The sequence below is a fragment of the Astatotilapia calliptera genome, chromosome 19 (assembly GCF_964374335.1).
Source record: "Astatotilapia calliptera chromosome 19, fAstCal68.1, whole genome shotgun sequence".
NCBI lineage: Eukaryota > Metazoa > Chordata > Actinopteri > Cichliformes > Cichlidae > Astatotilapia > Astatotilapia calliptera.
Window position 1 is genome coordinate 20,493,812 of NC_137440.1, and position 26,474 is coordinate 20,520,285.

Here is a 26,474-nt window from a genome sequence, read left to right on the forward strand (position 1 = left end):
TCCATCCATACAGAGCACTGTGTTCAGAGATGATTTTATTTTGTGCCCATTAAGTCCACCTGGCAGCCCGTGCCTTTTGAAAAAAGCCTGTTCATGGTTTATTTGTTTTAATCACTACAGAATTATTTTTGGGTGCAACACATGCCACATGTATAAAAGAATACAGTCACTTGTATTATGCTTTTTCATATTTGATATAAACATTTACTAGACAAAGAATCTGACATGGTGACTGGCCTGAAATTTATAAATTATATAGACACTGATAATGTAATGCTTGATTTGAGACAGAACAATGACAAGCTTCTGCACCTTCCACTACTATAAGTGGACTACAAGCAGACACTCAGTCCTTGCTTGCATAGCCTGGAAATGGGGAAGCAAAACCGCTGAACGAGAATTTCTGCAATAGTTTCAACCTTCGCCAACTCGTTGCTGTCTCGCTCTGAAACGCTCTCTCAAAAGCTTTATCGAGCACCTCTCTCGAGGGTCCTGCATCTTTAATGACTGCGGCGAACGGAATAGATTAGAAGATGAGACCTTTCGATAAAAAGTTTCTCCTTACAAAAAAGTTTTATACGAAGGAATGCAGTGTGTTCGGTAAACATATATGTAAGGCTTTTTCCCTCCTTTTGCTGCACTGGAAAGTGGAGCCCCTCTCACGAGGGCCCTAGCTTTAAGAGTGAGCTCCCAGCAATAAGGTCAAAAGCCAAGACTATTAATTTTGCAGTGCTCTTCATTTCTGTAAACAAGTTGATATGTACTGAGTAAAGTTTAGTTACTTTAACGTTAACTCGAGTAAACCATAAATCAAAGAAGAAGCCTAAAAAGAAGCCAATCTGGGATCGCCGTGGGGAATAATGCGCCTAATGCTGTAAGTCTGGCCTCGTCTCTAGATTAAGCGGCAGCAGTACAATAATAACATTAAGGGACGCATGTTGCATAAATATATTTCTGCTCATTCTGTAAGTCACTTAAGCAAAATATAATATGTTCACGTGAAAGCTCTTCCTTGGAGATTAGCCCTCAACTGCAACCCAAAAACCTTTCGAAAAGTGTCACACATACACGTGTATCGAATGGAAGGAAGCATGCTCCCACATTACAGGAGGTGAACTAATGGTCTAATGAGTCACATACTGTACATCCCATGCAACAATACTAAATGAATTTAGAGTGACGGTTTCTCTTTTCATAACCACCTAAAGATGAAAAAGGTAAGAGATTTTTTTTTGACACATAATATATGCATGCAAAGAACCTACTCTTCTTGGTTCCACTGTGTGAAAACATCTGGAACAGACAGGAGCCTTTCTACCCTCCAAGAGCTCAATAAGTCTGTACAGTAGAGACAGTTACAATTATCATAGGAATTATTATTTAGTTACTATCATGTAAAGCGTACAGTAGTTGCAGCAGTGAACACTGGGGATCCTAAATACTGCAGAAACATAATTTAATGCAGTGCTCCACTGATATACAAGCTAAGGTTGAATGAGAATGTAGAGGAGTTACTGTGCACAAATCACATTGGCATGTTGTCAGATAGAAATGTATGATATCTTATAGCTATGTTCAAAATTATTCAGCATTTGACATTCTCATGCATACAACCACAAGAAGCGAGTCCATTGAAAAATAGTCCAAGCATTGTTTTTTGTTATTTTTTTTCCTGTGGAAATGGCAGAGAACCTAATGAGACATTAAAACGTGTGCTGCTGTCCAGAGTGTGTGGATACAGACAGGAAGAGGAGGGAGCAGCGACGGCTCACTTCTGCATGTCACACTGCAACAGGAGCACGATGGACGGGTCGCTCTTTGCCGCCTCTTTGAACTCCTCCAGCGAGATCTGGTCGTCGTTGTTTTTATCCATTTTACTGAAGATCTTGTCCACCCTCTGCTCTGGTGTCAAACCGTCCTCGTTCATTTTCATCATGATCACCGTGCCCACCATTTTGTAGATAGCCTGTGGGCGAGGTGTGGCGAGAAATTAGCTGAGAACTGTGGTTTGCTGTGCAAGAATAAAAGATGAATGGATGGATGAAGCAGTGAATAAACAGATAAAAGTCAAATGTTGAAATAATATCATTTTTGTGGAGATTCATGATTAAATTGCTGAAATGGCTACAAGTAAACAACAACAAGCTACATACAATTATTAAGCAAAAGTAATCCGTGGATGGAAATAGTACCAGTGGTTGAATAATGTATGCATGCTGCTATTTTCTGTCAGCAGGCTGAAATTTGGTTGCACACAGAAGACCAAGAACTCTGAATATTTCATTAATATATATCAAATGTGCAGGAAACACTGGGCCTTTACTGATTTATTGAATTATTTCAAAAGCAGTGTTGCACAACAGTGCAAACAAGAGTCGAGTTGGAAAATCCTTTGTAAAAGTGTGAAAATCATTTTGACTTTTTATTTAAGTAAAAGTTATAATTCTACTCGAGTACCCAATAAGTGTGACAGAGTTTTACCAAAAAAAACACCAAAAGAACAGATTTTTTCATTATTATTGTTCAATTTAAGAATAAACCCAAATCTTCAGATTAAACTTGAAATGCTATTTTTGAGAATCATGTCGAAATATTAGCTAAAGTTGAAATGTGGACTTGATGAGTTGACACAACAACTTCATCAGCGTTCTGATTGTGTTTTGTGATCATCCATTGCCAGCTATTTCATTTTGCACAAATGAAGCCAACCCCTCGAAGTTTGTGTTTTTTCCTTCTGAACAGATGCAGCTTTTTGCACCATCTCTTCAACATCATTGCACTTATCACCACATCGTGTTTATGTAATAAAAGAGAAATAATTTCCTTGTTATTAAAACCAACTCTTAAATACACTTGCGCTAACTCTACGCAAGCTATTTTGTAGAGGGCAAAGCAGCCATGGCATTTGTCTGACTTGAAACAACAACATTTCAGCTTTAGTCTCAATATGAACAATATTAATATAAAAATATATTTGCCTTTTCTTTCTTAATGTGGCCCTAATACTCCTTTATGCAGTAGTGCACAAGTCGTGTGTCCAAATATATATCGAATGCCACTTTTGGAATAACATATATTCCAAAGTGCCTCAAGAGTTCGCCATGTAATCGGAAGGTTGCCGGTTCGAGCCCCGGCTTGGACAGTCTCGGTCATTGTGTCCTTGGACAAGACACTTCACCCGTTGCCTACTGGTGGTGGTCAGAGGGCCCGGTGGCGCCAGTGTCCGGCAGCCTCGCCTCTGTCAGTGCGACCCAGGGTGGCTGTGGCTACAATGTAGCTTGCCATCACCAGTGTGTGAATGTGTGGATGACTGGATATGTAAAGTGCTTTGGGGTCCTTAGGGACTAGTAAAGCGCTATACAAATACAGACCATTTACCATTTTACCATTTCATTGGATCATCGCAGGTGTCCATGATGTTAAATACTTAAATATTGTTGGGTAGCTCTATAATAACAATAATAACAGCCACATGGGTCAGTTGTAGTCCTGTGTTTAAGCATAATAATTCTTTTTTGAGTGCAATAGTATGATGCCAATGTATTTGTTTATTCTTCAAACTGTTTGGCTGCTTTTGGGTTTGCTAACGAAAAGTTTTATAAAGACCCAAACTGTGATTTGAACACAGTTACAATGCTCAAATCTCCAAAAGTCAAAATTACTGGAAAAACAAAAACAAAAACAGCTAATTCCCACATTTAACAAGCTGAAATCTGGGCTCTTTGCTCTGAGGTGATTTATTTGAAAACCATAAGTCAATTATGTGAAAAATAACTTCTTACTAATGTTAAAAACTCTCAGGTCATAAAATAATGGGGTTTTGTCTGACTGTTTTTGCACTGTTGCACACTTCAGAGCATATTGACAGTCTCAGTAGGGGCTGTCAATATGCTCTGATATCACTGACACATATCGGATTTATTTTATAGATTGTGTTTCCACAAATAGCCAAATGCAATTCAATACAACTGCAGTTTTGCCATTACGAAACTGTATCTGTACTCAAGGCTCTGCAGGTGTGTGGGAGACTGATAACACCAAAAACCAATGGAGAAAAAAACCCCTCTCCTGATGAGCAAAAGCTTAATGACTCCATAATCCCTCACCTCGATTATCTCCAGCATTTCCACTCTGGTTATTTTGCCATCACCATCCAGGTCATACATGTTGAAGGCCCAGTTGAGTTTCTGCTCAAAGCTGCCACGGGATGTGATGGACAGAGCGCAGATGAACTCTCGGAAATCAATGGTCCCGTCTCCGTTTTTGTCAAAGGTTCTGAAGGCGTGTTGTGCAAATTTTGACGCATCACCGTAAGGGAAGAACTGCACAAAACAGTAGAGAGAGGTCAACTGGTGCCTTATTGTTACAGGATAAGCACAGCTTTTTAAAAGGGAAAATAAGTCCTCTACTGCTGCATGATTAGTTTGTACAACAAATAACTCCAACAGATGCAAAAGAGGCAGTTGATAAAGAAGAGCGGGAGCTTCTGGACACAAACCTTCACATAAAGCTGCTGGAACTCCTCCAGATTCAGCCTGCCACTGGGGCAATCCTTCAGGAAGCCTTTGTACCACTGCTTCAGCTCATGTTCATTAAACTCTGTGTTCTTCACCAGATCCTCCATCACCTCAGGAGTCAGCTTGCTGTTCTGCTTACCCATGTTTCCTGTGGTGCAAGAACACGTGAATAATGCATTTGCTTTTGCTTCGGCTCGAAAATATTTGTCAGATTCCCACTTCGAAAAAATGAGCACAGAGTGTAAAAAATGTGCTCTTTTTCTTCTGGGATGGCAGCAAATATTGCCCCGGTGCTTATGTTCTATTTCGGTCCCTTCAGCCTGTTTGTGCCAGCCAGTGGCCTGGGTAGCACTGACCTGGATCAACACCATCAGAGCAGATCCAGTTCATCAAATGTTCGATCGCTGCTATCAAGTTTCCACTGCAAACGCTGTCCTATAACCTGACAATGACAACAAAGGCTGTGCTTGCTTGTAAAAGAGAGGCTGCTGCAGTAAGTCCACAGACACGAGTAAGAGCAGCGTGCAGGAGCACACAGCACTGGATCAATGGAAAACACATGAGTGGCCTGCATGTAATCCAGTGTTTAAAGAAGCCGTGGGAAAGCTGCACAACAATCAGCCTGGGTTAGTTTGTTATCTTTGACAACTTAAGCCAACCACACCAGGGCAGTCCATCAGAAGCCCCACATTCATTAATTATTTACTCATCATGTGGCGAATGACATAAGTGGCCAAGGATGCGTCAACTTCCATTGCATAATTGAACAAATGAGAGAGCAGAATATTATTTGTATTCCAAATACAGGCCGTTGTGGGAGTGTCCACAACTTGAGACCAACATATGGTCCACATCTCTGCAGCATGACAGCAGGCTGGACAGCTCCACCACAGGCAGCACTGCATTGGCTTGGGCCTTCCACAACAAACGGCAGAAATGTGCGCTACAGCCCAAATCACTGCAAACCACAGCTTTTAACGTCCATCCCCTGCATGTCATAGAACCAAGCTTGGCGAGCGTGATTAGTAATTACAGTAACAGATGTTGGGTATTATCTCTAAAATAGGCTACAGCGAATGACCTTGAGGAGCAACATTTTGCAGGAAGATGACAAAACTGTTTCACGGAGCGTTGAGCTGAGAGAAACGGCTCGACGCGCTGCAACTGCGGCGTTTAATAGAAATATCAGCCACATTGCGCACAGGCCACAGGTATGAACGACTCGTTCTGCCATCGGATGCTGTTTTATATCACGCTTTAGGCAATGACATCCGTGTTAATGCTATTAAAGCTAACCGCCTCCTGTGAGAGCTGGAGAGGGAGACGCTGCTGCATTCCGATGGAAACGACGCAGTGAGAGTATTTTCAGATTAGATCCCCCCCATCCTGCTCCTAATGACATCTTTCCGTGCGCATCGGGCCAGCAAACATATCAAAATGCAAAAAGCAAACAGCTATTTTTAAAACACAACACAGCCCTCCTCGGTGCCGCCGCAGAGCCACATTGGAGGGGTGGGAGAAAAGCGAGAGAGAAAAAAGCCCATTAAGTGCAGAAATTTTGGTGACATTTTGTAAATTCACCAAATAATCGCTCTCTGCCTTATTTCTGTTTTTCTGGCTCTTTCCAGGCAGAACGCAGATGCTTTATTTCAAAGGATGCGCAGGTGCCAGAGAGCCAGCCCTCTCCTCAATCCCCATTCATTCACACCAAAGGAAAATATGAAACATAATGCGCGACATATCAACACGAACCCATCCCTGCATGTATAATCTGAGATACATCTAAGACATGGCACATAGCTCAAAGTGCACGCACTTCTTACCTTATTATTTAGCGATTCTCTATCGGAATAAATCTGCTCTGGCTTCTGCAAAGTACAGAAAACCCCCTGCCGATGAAAACGTTTGCCCAAAAGGGATTATTCTCAACAAGGCTCGCCCTCTTTCAGAGAAAAAAAATCACCCGCTAATGAAATTTCTGGATTTTCCCGACGTTATTCCAGATGAGGCGCAGCAGGCACCGATCCCACGCCAGTCTTTGGTTATGCGACTACAGGAGCGCGGCGTCACCCGTGTGCATCACAGCCTGATCATAAGTTCACTGTTGCTGCTGCTGCTGCTCGGTTTGGGTTCAGCCTGATCCTGTCACGTTATTACCGGATCTTCATCGTGATGAGGATGGTCAGCTTGAAATTTCATCATCAGGAAATTAACATGTTGGATGTTTCCGTGGCACAAGAATGGAAGATTCATCGCCTATTCATTTTTGGCCCTGATGAAATTATTCACTAATCTGAAATTGGATTAAATAAACCCGACTGTGAAATATTTCACTTTTATGGTTTTAGACAAATCTGTGAGAAGAATAAATACATTTATTAAAAAATTTAGAGTTTATAGATAGGCTGTAGAAGACCTGTCACCCCAACCCCAAATCCACCTTCAAAAATTTGACCACAAGCCAAGTTAAAGTGTAAAATTCATTATTTTTTACAAATTATTTTTAATATTTTTGTACTTTTGTTGTTTAAAGCCCTTCACGTTGATCCTAAACACACGATCTACCCTATACTTACTAGCTGTTTCCCTTGGGTACGTTCAAATGCGTCCCCAAGGTGACATTTGGTTTAGTTTTAAAGCTTCCTCATAACCTTTGGGAGACAAAATCCTGAAGTATTCAATTAAAGACCGATTATTACCATTTTCTTTCCCCTTTTCCTCAAAAATAATGTCAAGCTTGTCTTAAAAGTATGAAAAGAACCAACACATCTTGTCCATACTGACTGTGGCTTTAAGTCTGAAGCGACTCCAAATTTCTCACAGTCCTCTTTCTGTGAAAAACTGCCCCATCTCTTAAGGTGGTGGTGGTGGTGGTGGTGGGGGGGGGGGGGGGGGGGGGGGGGCTTCCATCCATGTAAGCTAGTGAGTGTGAATCTAACCTTTCACGTCTCCATGGTGATTAAAAAGTCTAGGTTTGGCATTTAATTTCTTCCTTTTAGAGTTGCGGGGGATTATGCACATCCTCACACACACAGACACACATCCACTCACACACAGCACAAATTCAGTTGACCATGAATGTGGCCAAAGTTTTAAATAATGGGGTCAGTGTATGTTCAAATAATCCCTGTGCACTAGAAGCTTAGGCTTCAGAGTTCTCCATGTACTTTTTTTTTCTATTCTTGGATGTGTATCGTGTAAAAGACAGGAGGTATCCCTCTAGATGCGAGCACAAAGCTGCTGTACAAACCTTCTGTCGGGGGAAAGTTGCCTTAAAGGGAGAGGAGCTGGCTGGTTTCAGACAGTGGGTGTACCCAGGCAAAGAAGGGTTATTCTCAAATGTGAGTAATGCAAAGCTACTCTACCAGAGCCCGAGATTTGTATTTTTTTAAATGGAGCAGGAAATTAGCATAAGAGGTCCACTTTAATATCTAGGCCCTTCTTACCTGATTACAACAGCCTGTGACATAAACATGGTGCAAGTTCCAGAGCAAATGTGTCTTTACTTAGAAGATTTTAGACCAGATAATAAGTCAGGGAAAAATAGCTACAATGCACAGAGCAGAGGAGAAAATGAGGATTAATATTTTTTAGCATTTATTTTGATTTATTATAATATCGCTGAACGTAATGACCGCTTGAGAGAGAACCAGCAGTGTGCACAAAACCAGGGCCTTGAAACTGACCCAGCTGAATGGAGTTTAGTCATTGTTACCTGCATTATTAACATCTACTTTTTCTGCTGTGATGTCAAAAAGTCTTCAGTGAATTATTAAAGCCCTCCATAAAATCATTTTCTTTTACATACAGTAAAAGTCATTTCATTCCAAATTAGCTGTGATATAAGTCTCAAAGACCTGAAAAATCCTTTGAACTATAAGGTATAAATTTGACCAGAATTACATGATATACTATATACTGATATATTTTTTAAATATTCTATTCTGCAGTTGGTAAACCTATTTATGATTCACGGAGACCCCTTGAGAGCCCTGCAGAGAAACCTGGAAGCTCCCTGTACACCGGTTTGAGAGGCACAGATATAGGTCACCTTTGTTAAATCATGTGTGTCGAAGAGCAGACGAGGCTTCCAGCCAAAATAATTCTCAGATGTGTGGACCCAGATTTAAACCGCCACCTATTCAGGATGATTGGGTGCTGTAAAAAAAAAAAATAGTGCTAACTGTTGTTCTACAAGCCAAAGGCAACCAGGCCCTTCGAATATTGTGTTACAATAACTCTAACATCACCTCCGGTTATTTGACTTCTTAATTTAATGCTCACATACAATACAGCATACACATATGTTTTCCTTTACATCTCACAAACACAAAAGCAAACAGTTGAATACGTTGATAACTTTTAGCACCGGTATAGAGCACTGATCCACTCAGCTTTCTCTAAAAGTCTTATTCATAGTGACTTTCAAAATAAAACAGCTTAGTTTGATCTCACTAGGCATGGCTTACATGGAATATCTTTACAGCAGCATTCACTTACAAAGGTTAATTGATTAAAAAAGGATGCATACTGTACACCAAAAGTGGTATACAAAAGCAATATTATCTTATATACCCATTTACATGGCCTTTTGGGTTTTCTCAGTATAACATTTAAGTGTTTCGTGTGTTCTGACAACTTGTGTATTAACACTGATGCTCAATAAAAACATAGAAACATATAATTTAAAAAAAATGTTCTTATGACTGTACATAAAGAGGCTATGGAGATAGGCGGCGTGTAACAATCTTGCATATTAAAACATTAATATATCACGTTCACAAAGCTCTCGCTTTTCTTTATATGTGTATGTACAAGAGAGCTGCTGTCCTTCTGTGTAGGCTATTGTTCTGTTTTTGTTAGGCTGTACTGTTTTTAATATGAAAATTATAATTAAAAAAGAAAGGCAAATTCAATGGGAACATTACTTTTTCGTCATACAGTAATGTGAAAAAATAGTATCAAAAATGATTTTCTAAATCTCTCAATCAAAAAGCGACGTAGTCTTTAATGCACCGTTTTTTTTAAATACACTCGTGGATATGTTTTTTCAGCTTGGTAAACGAGAAAACGAGATCTGATAGTGACATTTGACAAAATGAGACTTTCTTAAGGTATAAAGTGTTTTCTGTTATACATTGTTTGTCTGATGACGGATATACTGTATATATAATCTGCAGCAGACAGATGTTCTGCCAATGAAGGTTTGTGAGACAAAAGAGATTTTAATGATTACAAATATGTTATATAATGCGTATGAAGGATGTATTCCACAATATGATGGGTTTAGATCAAACTTTATGCCAGACACAAGACAAGAGGAAGGGATGAATCGTAGCTCTGGGAAACTTAGCAAAATTTCTGCTCTGTAAGCCAATGAGGGAGTAAGCTGTCCAGGTCTGAGGTGCACCAGTTCAAAGTCAAAATGTTCGAGTCTCTCTGCCCCCGCGTGTTTTATAATCAGTATGAGGTGGTTGGCTGTAGTGCACAATGGATGCAGCGACTGAATCGTCAGCTCCTCTTGGCTTTATTTACCGTTACACGGTGTTTGCTTATTGTTTAGTTGTCTGGCTATTTTGGGTCAATCTCATAGCATAGTCCAGTGGTTTACGCAGTCACCTAACAACTTAAAGATCCCCAGTTTAATCCTGGAAGGAGACACAAATCCCTTAGGTGCCTTAGGATGTCAGGAAGGGAATCTGGTGTAAAAAAACAAACACGTGGAGACCCTTTGTGAATAAGGGAGTAGCTGAAAGTAGCTTCTTCTTTTCATACCGTCATTTTTTGCCACTACAGATTTGAGTGAAGAGTCTCTCAACAACCCATTTATACTTCATCTGCTCAGCACTAAAGGGCTGACAGTCAGAATTAGGAGCCCAACAGTGAACAAAAAAGGAGCATCTAGCATTTTAGGAGGTGGTGGAGACCAAAACTGGAGTTAAAAGATTTAAGTTGAGCTGAATATGGTGACCATAAAAATAACTCCAAATGAATAATAAGTTTATTAAATGATGCTCATTATCATGTTTGATATAGAAACTTTAAAGAAAAAATCAATATGTGCAGATTTTTACGATGTAAGAACCAAACTAATCTGTGATACTAGTTAACCTAACATGTACAGAATTTAGATGGATATGGTCTTGTGATGTGACCTTGCTAATGTTAAAGTGCTAAAGTTACCAACAAATACCTTTATGATAGAGATAAATGAAAGACTGAAACAATATAGTTATTCAGTAGTTCATATAACTGATTTGCTTTTGTACTTTTGGGGCAGATAAGGAACAGATGCACCTGACTTCCGGGAACTCTAAATGAAGTGGCACACCTCATGACTCTACTTTCTTCCCATTGGCTAACAGACCTGCCTTCCCCAGATGTGACCTTCCTCAAATATCCTGCTGGATTTAAGAGGTTAACAAACTGTAGTCAGTTTTCAGAACTTAGTCTGCTTAAGCTTGTCGATGTGGTAGCAAAGCTTCAAGGCCGGCCCCAGCTTGAGTCCGAGGTACTTCATGATCATGTCGCTCTTTAAGAGTAACAAAGCATTTCCATCTATCTCCTGTGAAAGGCAGAGGAAGATGGTGTGAAACTCAGTGAGGACCTGAGGTTTAGTCTAGCCAGGTAAATCAGCAGCATAACACTTACATGTTTCCTAAAGACATCTGCGTGAGGACCTAGAGCCTGGGGATCTGCATCCCTGATGAACCATACAACATCTTCCACAGACCAGGTGGATGGGTCTTTATTGGGCGGAGCCTTGGACTCCTGCGATTCTGAAGACACATTATAACCTCAAGAAAGAACAAATGAAAGATGGAGAGTTACTTTTGTATCTCAGAAAAATAAAGGCCGCATCAATGCTTGATTTATCTCTTGATGGTGTCATACCTGTCCTGTTGCTCTCCGGGAACGCGTTTGGGCTGGTGGATGACTGCCTGCACATGGAGGCTGAGCCATTAGAGAACTGCTGTGAAGAGCGAAACCCGTAGGTGGACTTTGGTGAGTAGGACGAACTTATGGAGCTGAAAGCGGAATCGCCAGGGTCAACGGAGTAGCGTTTGCCATCTGACTGGTCTAAATGGTAGTCATCAGCCATTGATGTTTCAGCTAAAGAAATGATGGAGACTTCTGTTAGTGATAAAAATCCCCCACAGATTCAAAGTATTTGTTTATATTAGTTCAAGAACTTAATTTGGAAGTACCATCTGACTGGTAGGAGCCACCGCTGTGCTGTGTAATGGGCTGATCACTGAAAAGGTTTTCACAGTGCAAGCTGCGACAGAGCTTCTTCAGAAAACGAAGCACATAGTCGATGCTGTTCACCACGGGGAGGCTCAGAAGATGCTGCTTCCCATCAAATGTGGCTGGAAGAGCAAAACAGAAGACCACTTGAAATGCAGCTTAGACAAAAGTTTCTTATAAGTCAGACAATGAAACCTTTAATATTTTTTTCTCTCCCAGTAACACCTTAGGGAGTGTGCTAAAGAAGCTATTAAACAAACAGATAACAACACCTGAAGGGGGTCTTTGTACAACACCTGATATTTTTTCTCCTCCGTAGCCTTGCGTGAGGAGAGTGAACACCGTTTTCTGCTGGAAAGCACTGTCAATGCAGCCCTGAACGGCCTGCTGAAGCACCACAGAGGGTCTGTCGGGCCCAAAGTGATCGGGAAGCTGTTGGATCTTCTTCCTGTCCAGGTTGGGCCCAGTGTTCGCCTGCTTGTTGATGTAGATACAGACTGGAAAACACAAATGAGGAAAATGAAGGAAAGGAGAAATAGCAGAAAAACATAAGGGGAAAAAAGAGATCATATGCTTTTTTGTCTTTAAGCTAACAGAGAAGCACTTTAAAGCTTCTTAAGTGGGATTAACAGCGTATTGTATTTTACCTGTGAGCACCTGGGGCGTGGCAGAGTGGGGGATGGTGGCAGCATCCTGAGGAATGGAGCTCATATCGGGCTCTGGGGTGCTGCTGGGTGGAGAAATAGCCAGTGGTGTCATCACCATCCTGGGTTTGAGCTGGAGAGGAAGAAGGGGGTTTTGTATTGCTATGTCTGTTTTGGAAATATCATTTATTTATGCACACTAAATCATGCAGGGAGGGTTAGGATTGTTTAACACTGTAGTTTTCATGCTTTGGCCTGTATGAAAAGAAAACAAATGTGCTGATAATAATGTCCTCTTTAGGCTAAAAAATAATTCCATAACACAACAGAACAAAGCCTCACAGATGTTAACTCCAACTCTGTTTATGCTGGGATCCCACAAAATCTGAAGGGCATGGAGTCTCCCTGTCTGTATACACATGTATTTTTAAACACACTGCACCCACACACACTACAACTCATCCACCAGCCCCCCTTCCCCTTTCCCATCTGGCTGACCTTGAAGCCCGGCTTTCTCCCCCTCTTCTTGGGCACTTTGAGTGGAGGGAGCGATTCAGGGTAGCGATTAGGAAAATCCATCTTGGCGACATTGCGGAGCGGAGGTCTCCCTCTCTTCCTGCCCGGTATCTTCCCCGCCTGGCTGGGAATGAAGGAGGGAGCCACTGCAGCTGATTGCATCTCACCGTTGTTGCCGTCTGATTTCTGTGCCGTCACTGCAGGTACGCTCATTTGTAGCTGGACACAAAGGAAACAATGAGTGAGCTCAAACAAGGGCAAGGGCAACGCATTGAAAACATGCACTTTAGTTGCACATCAATACTCCTCTGTAGCCGCTGCATACTAGAGTGCAGCATTAGCATGAATTCAGAGGAAGCAGACGCAATTGGCAAAGGTGTACCAACAGTAACATCCAAACACTAGGAGCCTGCAGAAAACTCAGCCGAGCAATGTGCTGAGAGAAACAGCATTCGGCTGAGCACCATAATAATCAAACAACACACAAAGGCAGCCATGCATGTGCCGTGGTGGAAACAGCACCTCCATCCTGCACTCGTAACACACTAATAAACCTGAGAGAGGGAGGGGTGACTATTACCTGCTATCTTCTATTGTGAAAGCCCACAACCTTTTGTTTTAAGTCCCAGGAGCCTAAAGGCAACTACAAAGTTAAATCCCATGCAGTGCAGGAAAAGCCATCTTGCTTTTTTGCCCCCCTTAGTCTCCCTTTGGTTAACACACCGCTGCTGCTGCTGCTGCTGCTGCTGCTGTGCTGCTGCTCCTGGGCACACAGGCTGCAGACATCTCATTAGACTAATGCATTCAGCAGTGGCAGAGGGAGGGGGGGAAATTGACTTCACCATGGCTACCCAGCTATGAATTACCATTATCATGACAGCTTCCAGCCTATTCTTAAAATAAGAGAAAGGAAACAAGAAGCAGCTACTAAATAAAAGAAATACCCCCCCCCACCCCCCCAGCAGCAGCACAACTAACCGGAAAGAAGCCATTTGCAATGCCTCCAAATGTATTTTGAAGAGATTTGTGAAAGGATGCAGCATGTAAACAAACAATAACCGGTTAGCAGGCACTCACCATCCAAAGCAGATGTGAAGATGTGGAGTATCCCTACGCTCCGTGCTGTGGTTCCTATATTTTCTTCTGCTACCAGTAGCAGAGCACAGATCTCAGAGCAAGGCGGATTCCACTGTAATACTGTATATATGTCTGTGTGCTTGTGTGTGTGTGTGTGTGTTTGTGTGTGTGTGTGTGTGTGTGTGTGTGTGTGTGTGTGTGTGTGTGTGTGTACAACAGAGACAGACAGAGAGCGAGTGACAGTGTGTGTGTGCATTAAAGAGACAGAGAGACGGAGAGAGAGGGAGAAGTGCTCCTCTGTTGTCATGGCAACAAGCCTGTAAGCCCTGACAGTTGTCTGCCATGTTTTGTCTGCAACTCAGGCTCAGTGCTTCGGAGGCACAATTAGACCCAAGACAGATTTGCATCTGTCAGTTGATATAAAAATTAAATATCTGTTATTTATTTATTTATTTTTAACACGATTCTTTTTTTCTTTTTTTGTTTTTGTTTCAGCGTTATTGTGAGCTTTTAAATGGTTTATACTTAAATTATATTTAGATCTTTGGTGAATTGTTGATAAATTCATCAACCTATAACGTCTATCAAAATGATCATCTTAGTCATGTTCTTAAGTAAAAATGACCCAGATTATAAAAAAATGTTTTAAAAATTCCTGCTTCGAGCTTTCCAGATGAGAGGAATCAGGGCTTTTCTTTGTTATGCATGAGAGCACGCTGAATATATTTGGGCTTTCTGTTTGTAAAAACAACACCAGGGAGCTGCTGGAGCTGCAGGAAATTTTTTTGTGATATGTTACAGTGAATAAAATAAATAGCTGCTGTCCAAAATAATCATGTTAACATTAAAATCTTACTGTGAAAATATGAAGAATTCCATGTGGATTTTTGCTGTGAAGATCGCATGTTTTATCATTTTGTGTTTCAAATGTATTACTCATTAATTTGAATAAACGCTTTTTTTCCCTTTTTTTTTTACTCCGGGTGGGCGAAGAAAGACTATATCTGGCATTAATTTACCCCCTACAGTCATACAGTGAAGTCAATGATACTGCTGCACTTGATATTACAGTCACAGAGGACAAATCAGGTGTGCGTGCAGCGTGAGATTTAGGCAAATTAGTTTTTTTTAATTATTCAAGAAATTATCTAGCAATACATTTTTAAATTAAGTAATTATACCGAACAACACACAATTTCCCAGAGCTGAAAGTGATGCTTTTAGAGGTCTTCTTTTGCCTGACTACTAGCCGAAACCCCAGAGATGTATTAAGTGTATAACATTATGAAGTGGCAACACGCAATAATAATATAGCCTTTGAAAATGTATTTTTAGGATGCAATAGCACATTTAGATTAGATTAGATTAGATTAGATAAGATTAGATAGATTAGGTGCTGTTAAATAATCTGGCATGGTGAATTGTCGCCTCCTGTTGGCCGAAAAACGACTGAAAATGTCATTGCTAATAAAGTTTGATTGACAGAATTTGAATCCAAGATGGCGGCGCGCGTACCGCTGTCTATGAAGATGTCACCCTCAGCTTCTTTGGGCTTAAGGCTTCTTTTTAAAGAGCAACATTCCTCCGGAAAGCTGCTGAAATCTCTCAGCGAGTTCCACAGAAGAGGTGAGGTTTGTTTTCAGTCAGTTTAGACTGTTTAAAGTAACCGTCCGCGGCTCTAATCATAACCTTGTCCTACTTTTACTTAACATAATTAGTTAGTGTACGCTTTTCCACGTTAACCTGGCATAATGCATATTTTTGAGGTTTTGTTCAAACTTACCTTGTTATGCTTGTCGGTTTTTCCTGCCCTTTGAGCTGTCAGAGTCGTTACCCGCTAATTCTTCCTATTCGCCCACCAGAGCAACGTTATCGTTACTGTCCGAATCACCCAAAAATCGTTGTCGTAGTGGTCTAAAAGCTTTGCGGAGAGCTAACTTATCGGTAACGTGCGTGTTGTTACGGTTTTTAAGGCTACTCTGTGAAAGTCCGGCAGGCGGAGGAGGAGAGCGGTGTTAGCGCCGCCGGCTTCAGCGGCCCCCTGGATCACTACACCGGGCTGATCAGAGATGGGACGCTGCGGGAGGATGAGCACCAGAAAGCGGTGATGCAGAAACTGGACGAGCTGCACAAAACTCTGAGAGGATACAGCAACACCCCGACATCTGTCTTCTCCAGGGTAGGTAGAAGCATGCCCCAACTTATGTTGTTATTATTATTAATATAATAATATTAAGTGAATATTAGTGCAGAGCAACGTGGTTTACAATGTTGGCAATATTAGAGATTAATCTTTACATTTGTCCAACTTTACTCAGCCTTTAACTTAGTCATTATCCAAATTATGAAGTGTTTTTGCATCACAGAGTATCACAAAGGTTTTGGAGTAATAAAATGCTGTTATTGTGTAGCATTCACACTCCAATGAATGGGGCATCTTGCATAAGGATACTTAGGTATTCAGACCTAAGGTACTCAGGTAGGTGGCTGTAGTGGAGGGAGGGTTAGCACTGTTGCCTCACAGCAAGAAGGTCCTGGCTTTGAATCCACCATCTTGCCAGAGCGTTTCTGTGTGGGGTTTGCATGTTCTCCCCGTGTCTGTGTATCTTTTCTCTGGGTACTTCGGCTTCCTAGCGGGGTTAGGTTAACCAGTAATTCTAAATTGTTCATAGGTGTGCATGTGAGTGGTAGCTCACATGTGTTAGCCCTGTGCTCAACTATGGCAGCTGGGGTTGGCCACAACCCTGAATTGGATAAGTGAAAGAGGATGGATGGATTATATATACAGGGGTCCCTTTGGCCATGTTACCTACCATAAATTTGATATATTTTCCCTATTTCCTGTCCATCCATCCATCCATTTTCTGCTTATTCAATTCAGGCACTGGAGCCAGTCCCACTTGACACTGGTGTACCCGGAGAGAAGCATGTTTGAGCACATGAAAACTGTGTCTTACTATGTAATATGTGCCTTGAGGTGACTGCTCTTTTGATTTGGTGCAATATAAATAACTATGCATTAAACTGAAAAGGCCCCAGGGTACAACAGTGCTAACAGTTACACCACTGTGCTGCTCTACATGTGACCGTTTCACATTCAAAAACATTAACACAGAAAGTCCAGTGTTAATGATGACTTGTGAAACGTGGTTTTTCAGTTTACTACTTTGTCTTCATCTTCTTCTGTTGCTCCTCCAGTTAGAGGTTGCCAGAGCAGATCATCTGCCTAAATCTCACCCTGCTCCTAGTATCTTCTTCTGTCACACCAACCCTCTGCATCCATGAATCTTTTCTGTGGTCATCCTCTTTTCCCCCTGCCTTAAAACTCCATATTCAACATCCTTCATCCCATATATCCACTGTCCCTCCTCTGCAAATGTCCAAAATATCTCAGCCTCTCCTCTCTAACTTTGTCTCCAAACTGCTCAACCTGAGCTGCCCCTCTGATGTACTCTTTCTAGTCCAGCTTGTCCATCCTGTCAACACACTCCACCCTGCCTGTGCTCTGTTTTTCACATTCGTTAGGTTACCACTGTGTGACATAAATCTGAGGAACGTAAGAGCGGCTCTCTTTCATGCTTTATCTTCTTTGCTGATAATTTCAGCAGCATGCCTTTTTAAAATTTGACTCTACAGTGTTTCTCTTATCTTCTCACTCAGTCTCATCAGCTGTAGGCTTTGTTGACATAACTTGCGCTCTTACTGGGTGTGATTCCTTCAAAAAAAAAGCCTTTGTGTTGGGCATGCTTTGTTCAGATCACACTTTAAAAAAAGGAATTAGTGAAAGATTCCTAAATAATTTGCCATCTATTTGTCTATATTAGTTTATAATGATGATTTTTGCTCATTTTTACTTGTCTCTGCATCTTTTAGTTTTTCACAAAACCAAAGCCTCCCAAAGGTTACTACATCTACGGTGATGTTGGTAAGCCATGGAACTCACAGAATTGCATATCTCAATGTAATGAAATTAAGATTTTTTCCAAACTCAGAAGATCTTTTTGTTTTGTTCGTTTGTTTCAGGCACGGGGAAAACGATGGTCATGGACATGTTTTATTCATATGTGGAGACTGAGAACAAAAAGAGGGTTCATTTCCATGGTTTTATGTTAGACGTGCATAAAAGTGAGTACAGTTGTTAGTTAAGCTGCATTTAAGAGAAAAAGGGGGGGTGAGCTGTGTTTATCAATGCAACTTTGGACTTTCTCTGCTTCTAGTGAACATGTGGGGGAAGATAAGGTGTGTTTGTTTTATTGGCAAAAAGAAATACTGGAGTTTTGTTCCAGATAAATCAAGTCTCTTGTATCTGTGCCGTTAAAGAAGATTGCAAATATATATTTTTTTCTACATCAGTACATAATCCATTTGGATATATCGTGCCACTCCTGCCACTTAAACGTAGCTGTGTAAGGATTTTTGTGTATTTACGAAAATCCACTTGTCACTAATGGTAAAAGCTCTAGCATGAGACACAGTTTTGTTTTTTAAATTTATTTCTCTGTGATTTGATTTGTGGAGATTCAAAACATTTACCTTTGAAATACTGTAGTATTTCCTCCAGTTTAAGCAGTACTTCACATACAGTCATGTGAAACGAAAGATTTAAGAGGACTCTAAGTACAGCCTTACTGCTTCCATAGCAATTAAGAGGGTAAGTAGCAAATTTAACTCAGCATATGAGCACAAACACCTCATAACAACTGTAAACACAGCGGTGGAGGGGTGATTATTTGGGCTTGCTTTGCAGCCACAGGACCTGGGCACTGTGCTCATTGAGCTGACCGTGAATTCATCTTTATAACAAAGCCTTTTAGAGTCAAATGTGAGGCCATCTGTCCAACAGCTAAAGCTCGGTCCAAACTGGACCAAGAACAAGCGATCCCAAGAACACCAGGAAACCTACAACAGAACAGCTGAAGAAGACAAGAATCAGTGTTGTAATGATCCAGACCTCACGCTAACTGAAATATTGTGGTGGGACATTAAGAGGGTTGGGAATGAACAAAAAACCCCACAAACCTCAATGAACGAAACGTATGTTGTAAAGAGGAGGGCGCAAAATTCCTGCACAACGATGTGAGAGAAAGTTGTGCAGAAACAATTATTTAATAATGGCAACTTTTTCCAATATCCTGTGCAGAAAGCCATATAGAAGAGAAAGAGTCTTGTGCAAAACAATATATGTTACCCTATATGTTACCCTAACCCTATTGCATGCTTATTATACATAAAATATTTAATATTATAATATTGTAAGAATGTGGTAGTTTGCATTTTCCACTTGGTTTTTCTGGGATCTGTATTTGTCTCTTCTTACAGACTTACGATTAACAGTAACTGCATTTATCTTTTCAATCTACAGGGATTCATCGGCTGAAACAGAGTATGCCAAAAAGGAAAGCAGGAAAAATGGCCAAGTCTTATGATCCCATTGCTCCGGTTGCAGAGGAAATCAGTGAGGAGGCTTGTCTGTTGTGCTTCGATGAGTTTCAGGTACTTTTAAATCATCTTGTAAAAAAACATTTAGTCTCTATAACATGTAACCTCATGTAACAATCATGTTGTTGTGCTTTACCCACATTTCAGGTCACTGATATTGCAGACGCCATGATTCTCAAGCAGCTTTTTGAGAATCTGTTTCTAAACGGTGTTGTTGTTGTGGCTACTTCTAATCGTCCGCCTGTAGGTAAGTAATGTCTAGTGTAATATGATTATAAATGTGTTCTTAACACGGCTTAAAACTCCTTTGGTTTACATAAAAAAACAAATAATGCCTTTAAAGCACAATCCTATGGGATTGTAATCAGAAATGTATAAGCTATAATCACATTCAGGAAATTATTCATCATATTAAAGAAAACGTGCATACATCATTTGACAAAAACAACTGCAATAATAAATATTGTGTTACAGTGGTCCCTCGCTATAACGCGGTTCACCTTTCGCGGCCTCGCTATTTCACTGATTTTATTTTTTTTGTTTGTGCAATTTTGCATGCTTTTTATTTTTGTTGTTGTTACAGCACATTGTGTTCTGCGTCCTGATTGGCTGTAGACCATTGCAAAATGCAGCTGCTCGCATTTTAACAAGAACTGGGAAATTTGAGCACATTACCACTGTTCTTAGATCTCTGCTTTGGCTACCTTGTCAGGTTCGAGCAGATTTTAAGGTCCTGCTGCTCACCTACAAGGCTTTAAACGGACTGGCACCTTCATACCTCTCCGACCTTTTACACCTTTATGTCCCATCCCGTGCTCTACAATCTCAGGACTCTGGCCTTTTTAAAAGTTCCTAGAGCCAGAAAACAGACAATTGGAGAGCGTGCTTTTTCTTTTCGTGCCCTGTTTCTGTGGACCAACCTCCCTCAAGATATTTGGCAGGCATGCTCTGTGGAGGTTTTTAAAACTAAGTTGAAGACACATTTGTTCACCCTATCCTAAATGTCTTAATTCTATGGCTTTTAGTTTTTAAATGTTTACTGTTTTTAACTTGTATTGTGTCTTTTACCTGTATTGCTATGTATCACTTTTATTTTATTTATCTCTTTAATTGTACAGCACTTTGTTTGAAAGCGCTTTATAAATAAAGTTATTATTATTGTCAATCAAACTCGTGCTGCGTCTCCTGTCCAGTACAGAATGCGTTCAGCTTGTCAAATTTACATAAATCTTCGATCGCTAGCAGTGTGACTCTGAAGTGCTGCACTGTATGTTTGTAAGTTTTCTCCCCAACAAACACAACAATGTCGATAAAACGTTTTGCACCGTCAAAGGCGCCTGCGGTAGCACCCAAAAGGCAGAGGAAGATGCTATCCATCGTAGACGTTACCGTATTTTTTGGAATATAAGGCACATTAGGCAAAACCAAACAGTCAGATAAGTCAAACTTTTCTCAACTCATCCTTCTTGCTTCCTCCACTTCCGTACCACTGATTCATTAATGTTGAATTCTCTCGCAGCTGCTCTATTCCCATGTTCTGAACCTGAAAACAGGGTTTGATCTTTGGTTTCATTCTACAATACTGGACTTATTTTTCTATGAAGGTTTGAACTTTGAGGGTGTTTAAACAAGAGAGAAAAGTGTGAAAATCTTCATGCCTGTCTGAGAAAAGTGTATAAAGTGTGTAGTGAGGGGTTTTACAGCCTTAAAACATCTAGAATAATTGTAAAATATGAAGCTGGCTTCTTTGCGGATTTCACCGATTGCGGGTTAATTTTAGAATGTAACTCCCACGACAAACGAGGGACCACTGTATTTAAAATTTGTAACAGTTATGCTATGTCAAACTGTTATTTGTCTTACTCATTCATCATTTGTTTAAAACGAGTCATTTTACCTCACTTCGCCCTCCTTTTAAGCCAGCTTTCTTCTTACTGGCTGACCCTTTCAAGCACAAGGTTTGGACAGCAAGTGGGCTGAGCTGTTTTGTGGCTAAATCCATAATGTTAGGAGCCTGAATCGATGATGTTACGAGTATCTGCTCACACTGACACCACAGAGAGCCAAGAGTAAAAAGAAACTGTTGGAAACTTAGAGCGTTTTAACCCACAGGGGTTAATTTTACATCCAGTGACCTCGATATCCGAATTAAATTGTAACAGTATAGAGTATACACCCACCAGGCACTTTATTAGGTACACCTTGGTAGTATGAGGTTGGAAAGAACTGCTTTAATTCTTCGTGGTAGAGATCCAACAAGGTGCTGGAAATATTCCTCAGAGGCGATAGAAACACTCAGAAATGCTCTTCTCCATACCTTCATTGTAACAAGTGGTTATTTGAGTTTCCTGTCACATTAAAGCAATCTGGCCACTTTCCTGTGACCTGAGTCAGCTCTGAGTCAATGAGGCATTTTCACCCACTGAATTTGCGCATGCCATATTTTCTCATTTTTTGGACCATTCTCTGTAAACCCTAGAGATGATTGTGTGGGAACATCCCAGGAGACCAGCAGTTTCTTAAATAGACTAGCCTATCTGGCACCAACAACCACACCACATTCATAGTCGCTTAAGTCCCCCCTCTTCTTCATTCTGACGCTTGGTTTGAACATGATCAGGTCATCTTGACCACGTTTACAAGCTTAAATGTGATTTGAGGCTACAAATTACAGAAAACAAGAAAGCGTAATCGGTCTGCTATAACACTTTGAAAGCCATTTAGATGTATGCCAGATAACAGCAAATGTGACAATGGTTTTTTTTCTTTCTGTTTCCTCAGACTTGTATAAAAACGGCCTGCAGAGAGTCAACTTTGTGCCTTTTATTGCAGTGTTGCAGGTAAAGTGAAGTCATCTTCTGCTGCTGAGGCTACCACGTGTGGCATCGCAGTATTTATCTGTAAAATGTTTGTTTTCCTCCTGCAGAAATATTGCCATACTCTTCGCCTGGACTCTGGGATTGACTACCGCAAACAGAATAGACCCTCATCTGGAAAACTCTACTTCCTGTAAGAAATGCTCACTGTAAAACAAGACAGGGGGATGATTTTGCTTTGTGTGATTTGCACTGTTTTTCCTATTTAATGTTTCCCTGTTACATCTGTTGCAGTTCCAGTGAACCTGATGCAGAAACGACCCTCGATAAAATGTTTGACGAGCTGGCTTTTAAACAGAATGACAGTAAGTCTGCTTTCAAAATAGCACTCTGTCACTGCAGCATTTTACTGATGACCTGCTCATTATATAAAGTGCTGAACATAATGTTTTCTGCAGTAACACGACCAAGAGTTCTGAACGTCCACAACAGAAAAGTCCGTCTGAACAAAGCGTGCGGGACCATCGCAGACTGTACATTTGAGGAGCTTTGTGATAGAGTGAGTCTCTTTTACAGACACACTGTGTGATGGATCATATGTTATAATTACTGTTTGTCATCTTTTATTTTTAGATTATGTGGTATGACAGGTTTAATATGGGAGAAAAAGTAGTTTGCTTTATTTTATGGCACAAATTGGGCTTGTTTTGACTTTGTATCAGAAGTCTATTATTAAAAAGGGAAATCAATGGTATGCTCAACCACAAGAGTGCAGTATTTTTTGTTTTGTTTTTTTCCTTCAAATTTGCAAACCACTCGCCACAATCTTGAGCTACTAGTTTCCCATTGCTAGTAAAAACGTGCAGATGTGTGTGTTTTCAGAGTTGCAGTATGACTGGTTTTCTGCATACTGATGACAAAGTCCTGCTGCAAAGCCCTCGAACACTTGTTATCAGATGTTTACTGCACCAGTTTTTATTGCTTTAACGTCACATCAAATAAATTCAGATGTATTTTATTTTATGTACCTCTCCCTGCATTTTAATCTAGTTGGTTTCCTTCACAATGATGGGAAATGAAAGGGGTCTGTTTAAACGACTGACTCGCTTTTGGTTCTGCTTATGCTCAAGAGAAAGAAAATGACTAATACAAAGCAGCAGAGTCTGAAGTTTCTAGTAAACATTTTATGCAAAGTGTAGTTTGGTGAAAAACTTATGGAAATGAAAAAATGACTCAAACCAGTGCGGGAAGTCTTGCTTGTGGACACCTCATACATATGTTTGAATATAAATGTTCCAGCCTTTAGGAGCGAGTGACTACCTAGAGATATCCAGGCTGTTTGACACAGTCTTCATTCGACACATTCCTTTGCTGACCGTGAACAAAAAAACTCAAGCCAGGCGGCTCATTACGCTTGTGGATGCCCTCTATGAACACAAGGTACGATTCCTTCATTTGTTTGTATGCACATTAAATCTGCACTAAAACACCAAACACGGGAATTTAACACTAAATTTGTCTCGTTTCAGGTACGTGTGGTGATCCTCGCAGATCACCCGCTGGAGGATATTTTTGTACAAGATGGGGATCACAGCCACGACGAGGGCCACATCCTGATGGATGACCTGGGGCTGAAAAGGGTAAGCGGTGACTCTGTTTCCACAGAGAAACCAGATTTGGGTAATTTTGGTGGTAAACACAGATGATTAAGGCCTCTGTGGCCTGCGGCTGACAGTAAATGAAACCCAGAGCACACAGCTAAAAGTAAGTCAGCACATACTGTGTAAACTGTAAGAATCATTTTAACCAGTATCAGTTTGTTCCTAAATCATTTTTTTATTAGAAAAAATACAAGTCCATCCTTGAAGTGTATTAGTAACATAAAATAGTGGAAATTAATGTGTACATTTTTGTGTGAAAGGCCATTTAAAACAGAATTTGCGAATCTCATAAACCCAAATCGTATTCACAGTAAAACATAAAACTTTAAAATGTTTAAACTGACACATTTTATTATTTCCTTAAAATTATTACCTCATGTTGAATTTTATGGCAGCAGCATGTCTCAAACAGGTTGCCACGGGGATGACAAAAGGCTGTAAAAGTGAGCGATACTAAAAAGAACGCTGGAAGGAACATTTGCAGCTAATTATGTTTATTAGCAACACGTCAGTAACATGACTGAGTATAAACAGTGCGTGTTAGAAAGGCTGTTTCTCAAAAGTAAAGATGGGCAGAGATCTGCAAAAAAACCCACAAATTGTAGAAAAATTCAGAATAATGACCTTGAATGTAAAATTGAAGGTCCATGTGTAAGAGACGAAGCTAAAAATCAGCTCAATTCAGTTTTATTTTTATAGCACCAAATCACAACAGCAGCCACCAAGCGCTTTATATTATAGAGTAAAGACCCTACCGTAATACATAGAAAACCCCAACAATCAAGTGAACCCCCTTGGTGACAGTGGGAAGGAAAAACCAGGCTGAGGGAGGGGCAGCCATGTGCAATGACCGTTTGGGGGTTGATGGTACAGTTTTGTATCAATGTTGGATGTTTGTGATCTTCAGGGCCCAAAAGCATGTGCTCCCATCTAAACAAAGTCTCGGCTATTTCAGCAACACAATGCTTGCCCACAAGGACCAAAGGCTCACATCGCATATAAGACAACATATCTCTCCCAAAAGCCTGCTGGACTCCTCGGTTCCCAGATGTTTGCAAACTGTTGTTAAAAGAAGAGAGATTGCTACACAGTGATAAACATGGTGCCGTCGCTTCAGATTCAAAATGAGTTCTTTTTTTCTTCACACTGAACGTTTTCATTGTTTAAACCTTTGATATGGTTGGTTTGCTCTATTGTGAATAAAATGCTGGTTTATGAGATTTGCAAACTTAACTTTAGGTTTGTAAAAGTTAAGTAGCTTAGTCAAGAATTAAAAGCATTTAAGACTACAGGTTGTTTTGTTTCCTGTGTCAGAAGAGAGATGAAGCATGTTACCATAGAAATAATTTTTACCAAAATAGAAATACTAACTTAAAATTTATCTATTCAAGTTAGTGGTTCCACAGATTTTATTTTCCACTTCATGAAAATCCAATTTTTACTTTTGGAACATCTAATTTGGAAACTATTAAACCCATAAATACAACACTGAACGAGTGTAAAAATAGAATAATCTGTCTGAACATGTAAAGATGAAAGATCTGAGAGTGAGGAGGTTGTATCGTTTTATTAGACTGCCACCATTTGATTAATGGCTTTTTTTGCCCCAAAGTCGTGTGTAAGTAAACTGTAACATGTCCAATGTCTAACAGGAAGAAGCCAGCAGTCTGTCCATCTTCAGCGGCGAAGAGGAAAAATTTGCCTTCCAGAGGACCGTGTCCCGACTCACAGAGATGCAGACAGAAGAATATTGGCTGGAGGGGGACAGAAGCATGAAATCACAGGCGTAACATTTAGAAAGGAAACAGTGTTACCAAACTTGGTGCGCCTTAACCTGCACTCCTCGCTGCCTGTAACAGCCCAGAACTGAACACTCCTCCTCATCATCATCATCTTATGCAGCACAAACCCAGTGGAACTCCTCATCTCTGTGCGTGTGTGCAATTGTAGTGCAGAGTATTTATTCTTATCTAATCATTTTATTGCGACATTGCACTTTAAGGAGGATTTATAAGATGAACTTTGAGTTATTGCTTTTAACTTGGTGACATTTTTGAGGTCCAACTTCACTTTTTTTTTGATGTGTGGGAAATCAGCTGGACGACTTTTGGAAAAGTAATCCAAAAGGACTTTGATGAAGATTTAAGGGACATTTTAATTGGATCTATTTTAAGATACACTACGGTTTGAAAATGAAATGAATTGTATATGATCTTAACACATCTAAATACAATGGCAGCAGACTGGTTTGGAGATTTGCAGCCGTGTGTTTATTCGAGTTGTGATTTATTTAGCCTGTGCATGTGAAATGTTTATCTCAGAAAGCTTTGCAGATGCTGCAGAGAATGAATGGCACCATCTGACTCTTCATCAGTGTCTTCATTCGCCAGACGGAAAAAGAAAAGCAAACCATGTCAGCTGAATATTACTTATATGGCACAATAGCTTTGTACATCTGTCCCCACAAATGAAACCGTTTCAGTGTTGGCGTAGGCTGATATTTAACTGCTTTCTGCTTGCATTCATCCTCCGTTTATTTAAATACAATAATGCACA

The 26,474-nt window shown here is 40.4% G+C and overlaps 3 protein-coding genes across 9 annotated transcripts; 1 reads left to right on the plus strand and 2 right to left on the minus strand.

Moving 5' to 3' along the window:
- Positions 1-70: 70 nt before the first annotated feature.
- On the minus strand, positions 71-6,650 carry vsnl1b (visinin-like 1b). Its single transcript, XM_026152693.2, has 4 exons — positions 6,341-6,650; positions 4,499-4,665; positions 4,107-4,322; positions 71-1,966 (listed from the first exon to the last, which is right to left on the minus strand). Exons 2-4 carry the CDS (start codon positions 4,658-4,660, stop codon positions 1,769-1,771), a joined length of 576 nt encoding a protein of 191 aa, XP_026008478.1. The 5' UTR covers positions 4,661-4,665; positions 6,341-6,650; the 3' UTR covers positions 71-1,768.
- A 3,072-nt stretch (positions 6,651-9,722) lies between these two features.
- Positions 9,723-16,067, minus strand: LOC113012255 (sex comb on midleg-like protein 4). 7 transcript variants are annotated; one of them, XM_080293980.1, is made up of 9 exons: positions 15,786-15,858; positions 14,003-14,071; positions 12,908-13,144; positions 12,413-12,542; positions 12,038-12,262; positions 11,726-11,887; positions 11,412-11,630; positions 11,169-11,314; positions 9,723-11,082 (listed from the first exon to the last, which is right to left on the minus strand). In XM_080293980.1, the coding sequence occupies exons 2-9, from the start codon at positions 14,003-14,005 to the stop codon at positions 10,957-10,959; spliced, it is 1,248 nt and encodes a 415-aa protein (XP_080150106.1). In that variant the 5' UTR covers positions 14,006-14,071; positions 15,786-15,858; the 3' UTR covers positions 9,723-10,956. The 7 variants fall into 7 exon arrangements, with proteins under 7 accessions (XP_080150106.1, XP_026008131.1, XP_080150108.1 ...); XM_026152346.2 differs by lacking the exon at positions 14,003-14,071 and having other exon boundaries at positions 12,062-12,262; positions 15,786-16,067; XM_080293982.1 differs by lacking the exon at positions 14,003-14,071 and having other exon boundaries at positions 15,786-16,067.
- afg1la (AFG1 like ATPase a) lies at positions 15,455-26,171 on the plus strand. The gene is made up of 13 exons (XM_026152340.2): positions 15,455-15,628; positions 15,976-16,181; positions 17,876-17,927; positions 18,026-18,127; positions 19,365-19,495; positions 19,589-19,688; positions 22,223-22,281; positions 22,368-22,450; positions 22,552-22,622; positions 22,716-22,816; positions 23,557-23,697; positions 23,787-23,897; positions 25,571-26,171. Exons 1-13 carry the CDS (start codon positions 15,502-15,504, stop codon positions 25,706-25,708), a joined length of 1,422 nt encoding a protein of 473 aa, XP_026008125.2. The 5' UTR covers positions 15,455-15,501; the 3' UTR covers positions 25,709-26,171.
- Positions 26,172-26,474: the final 303 nt, after the last annotated feature.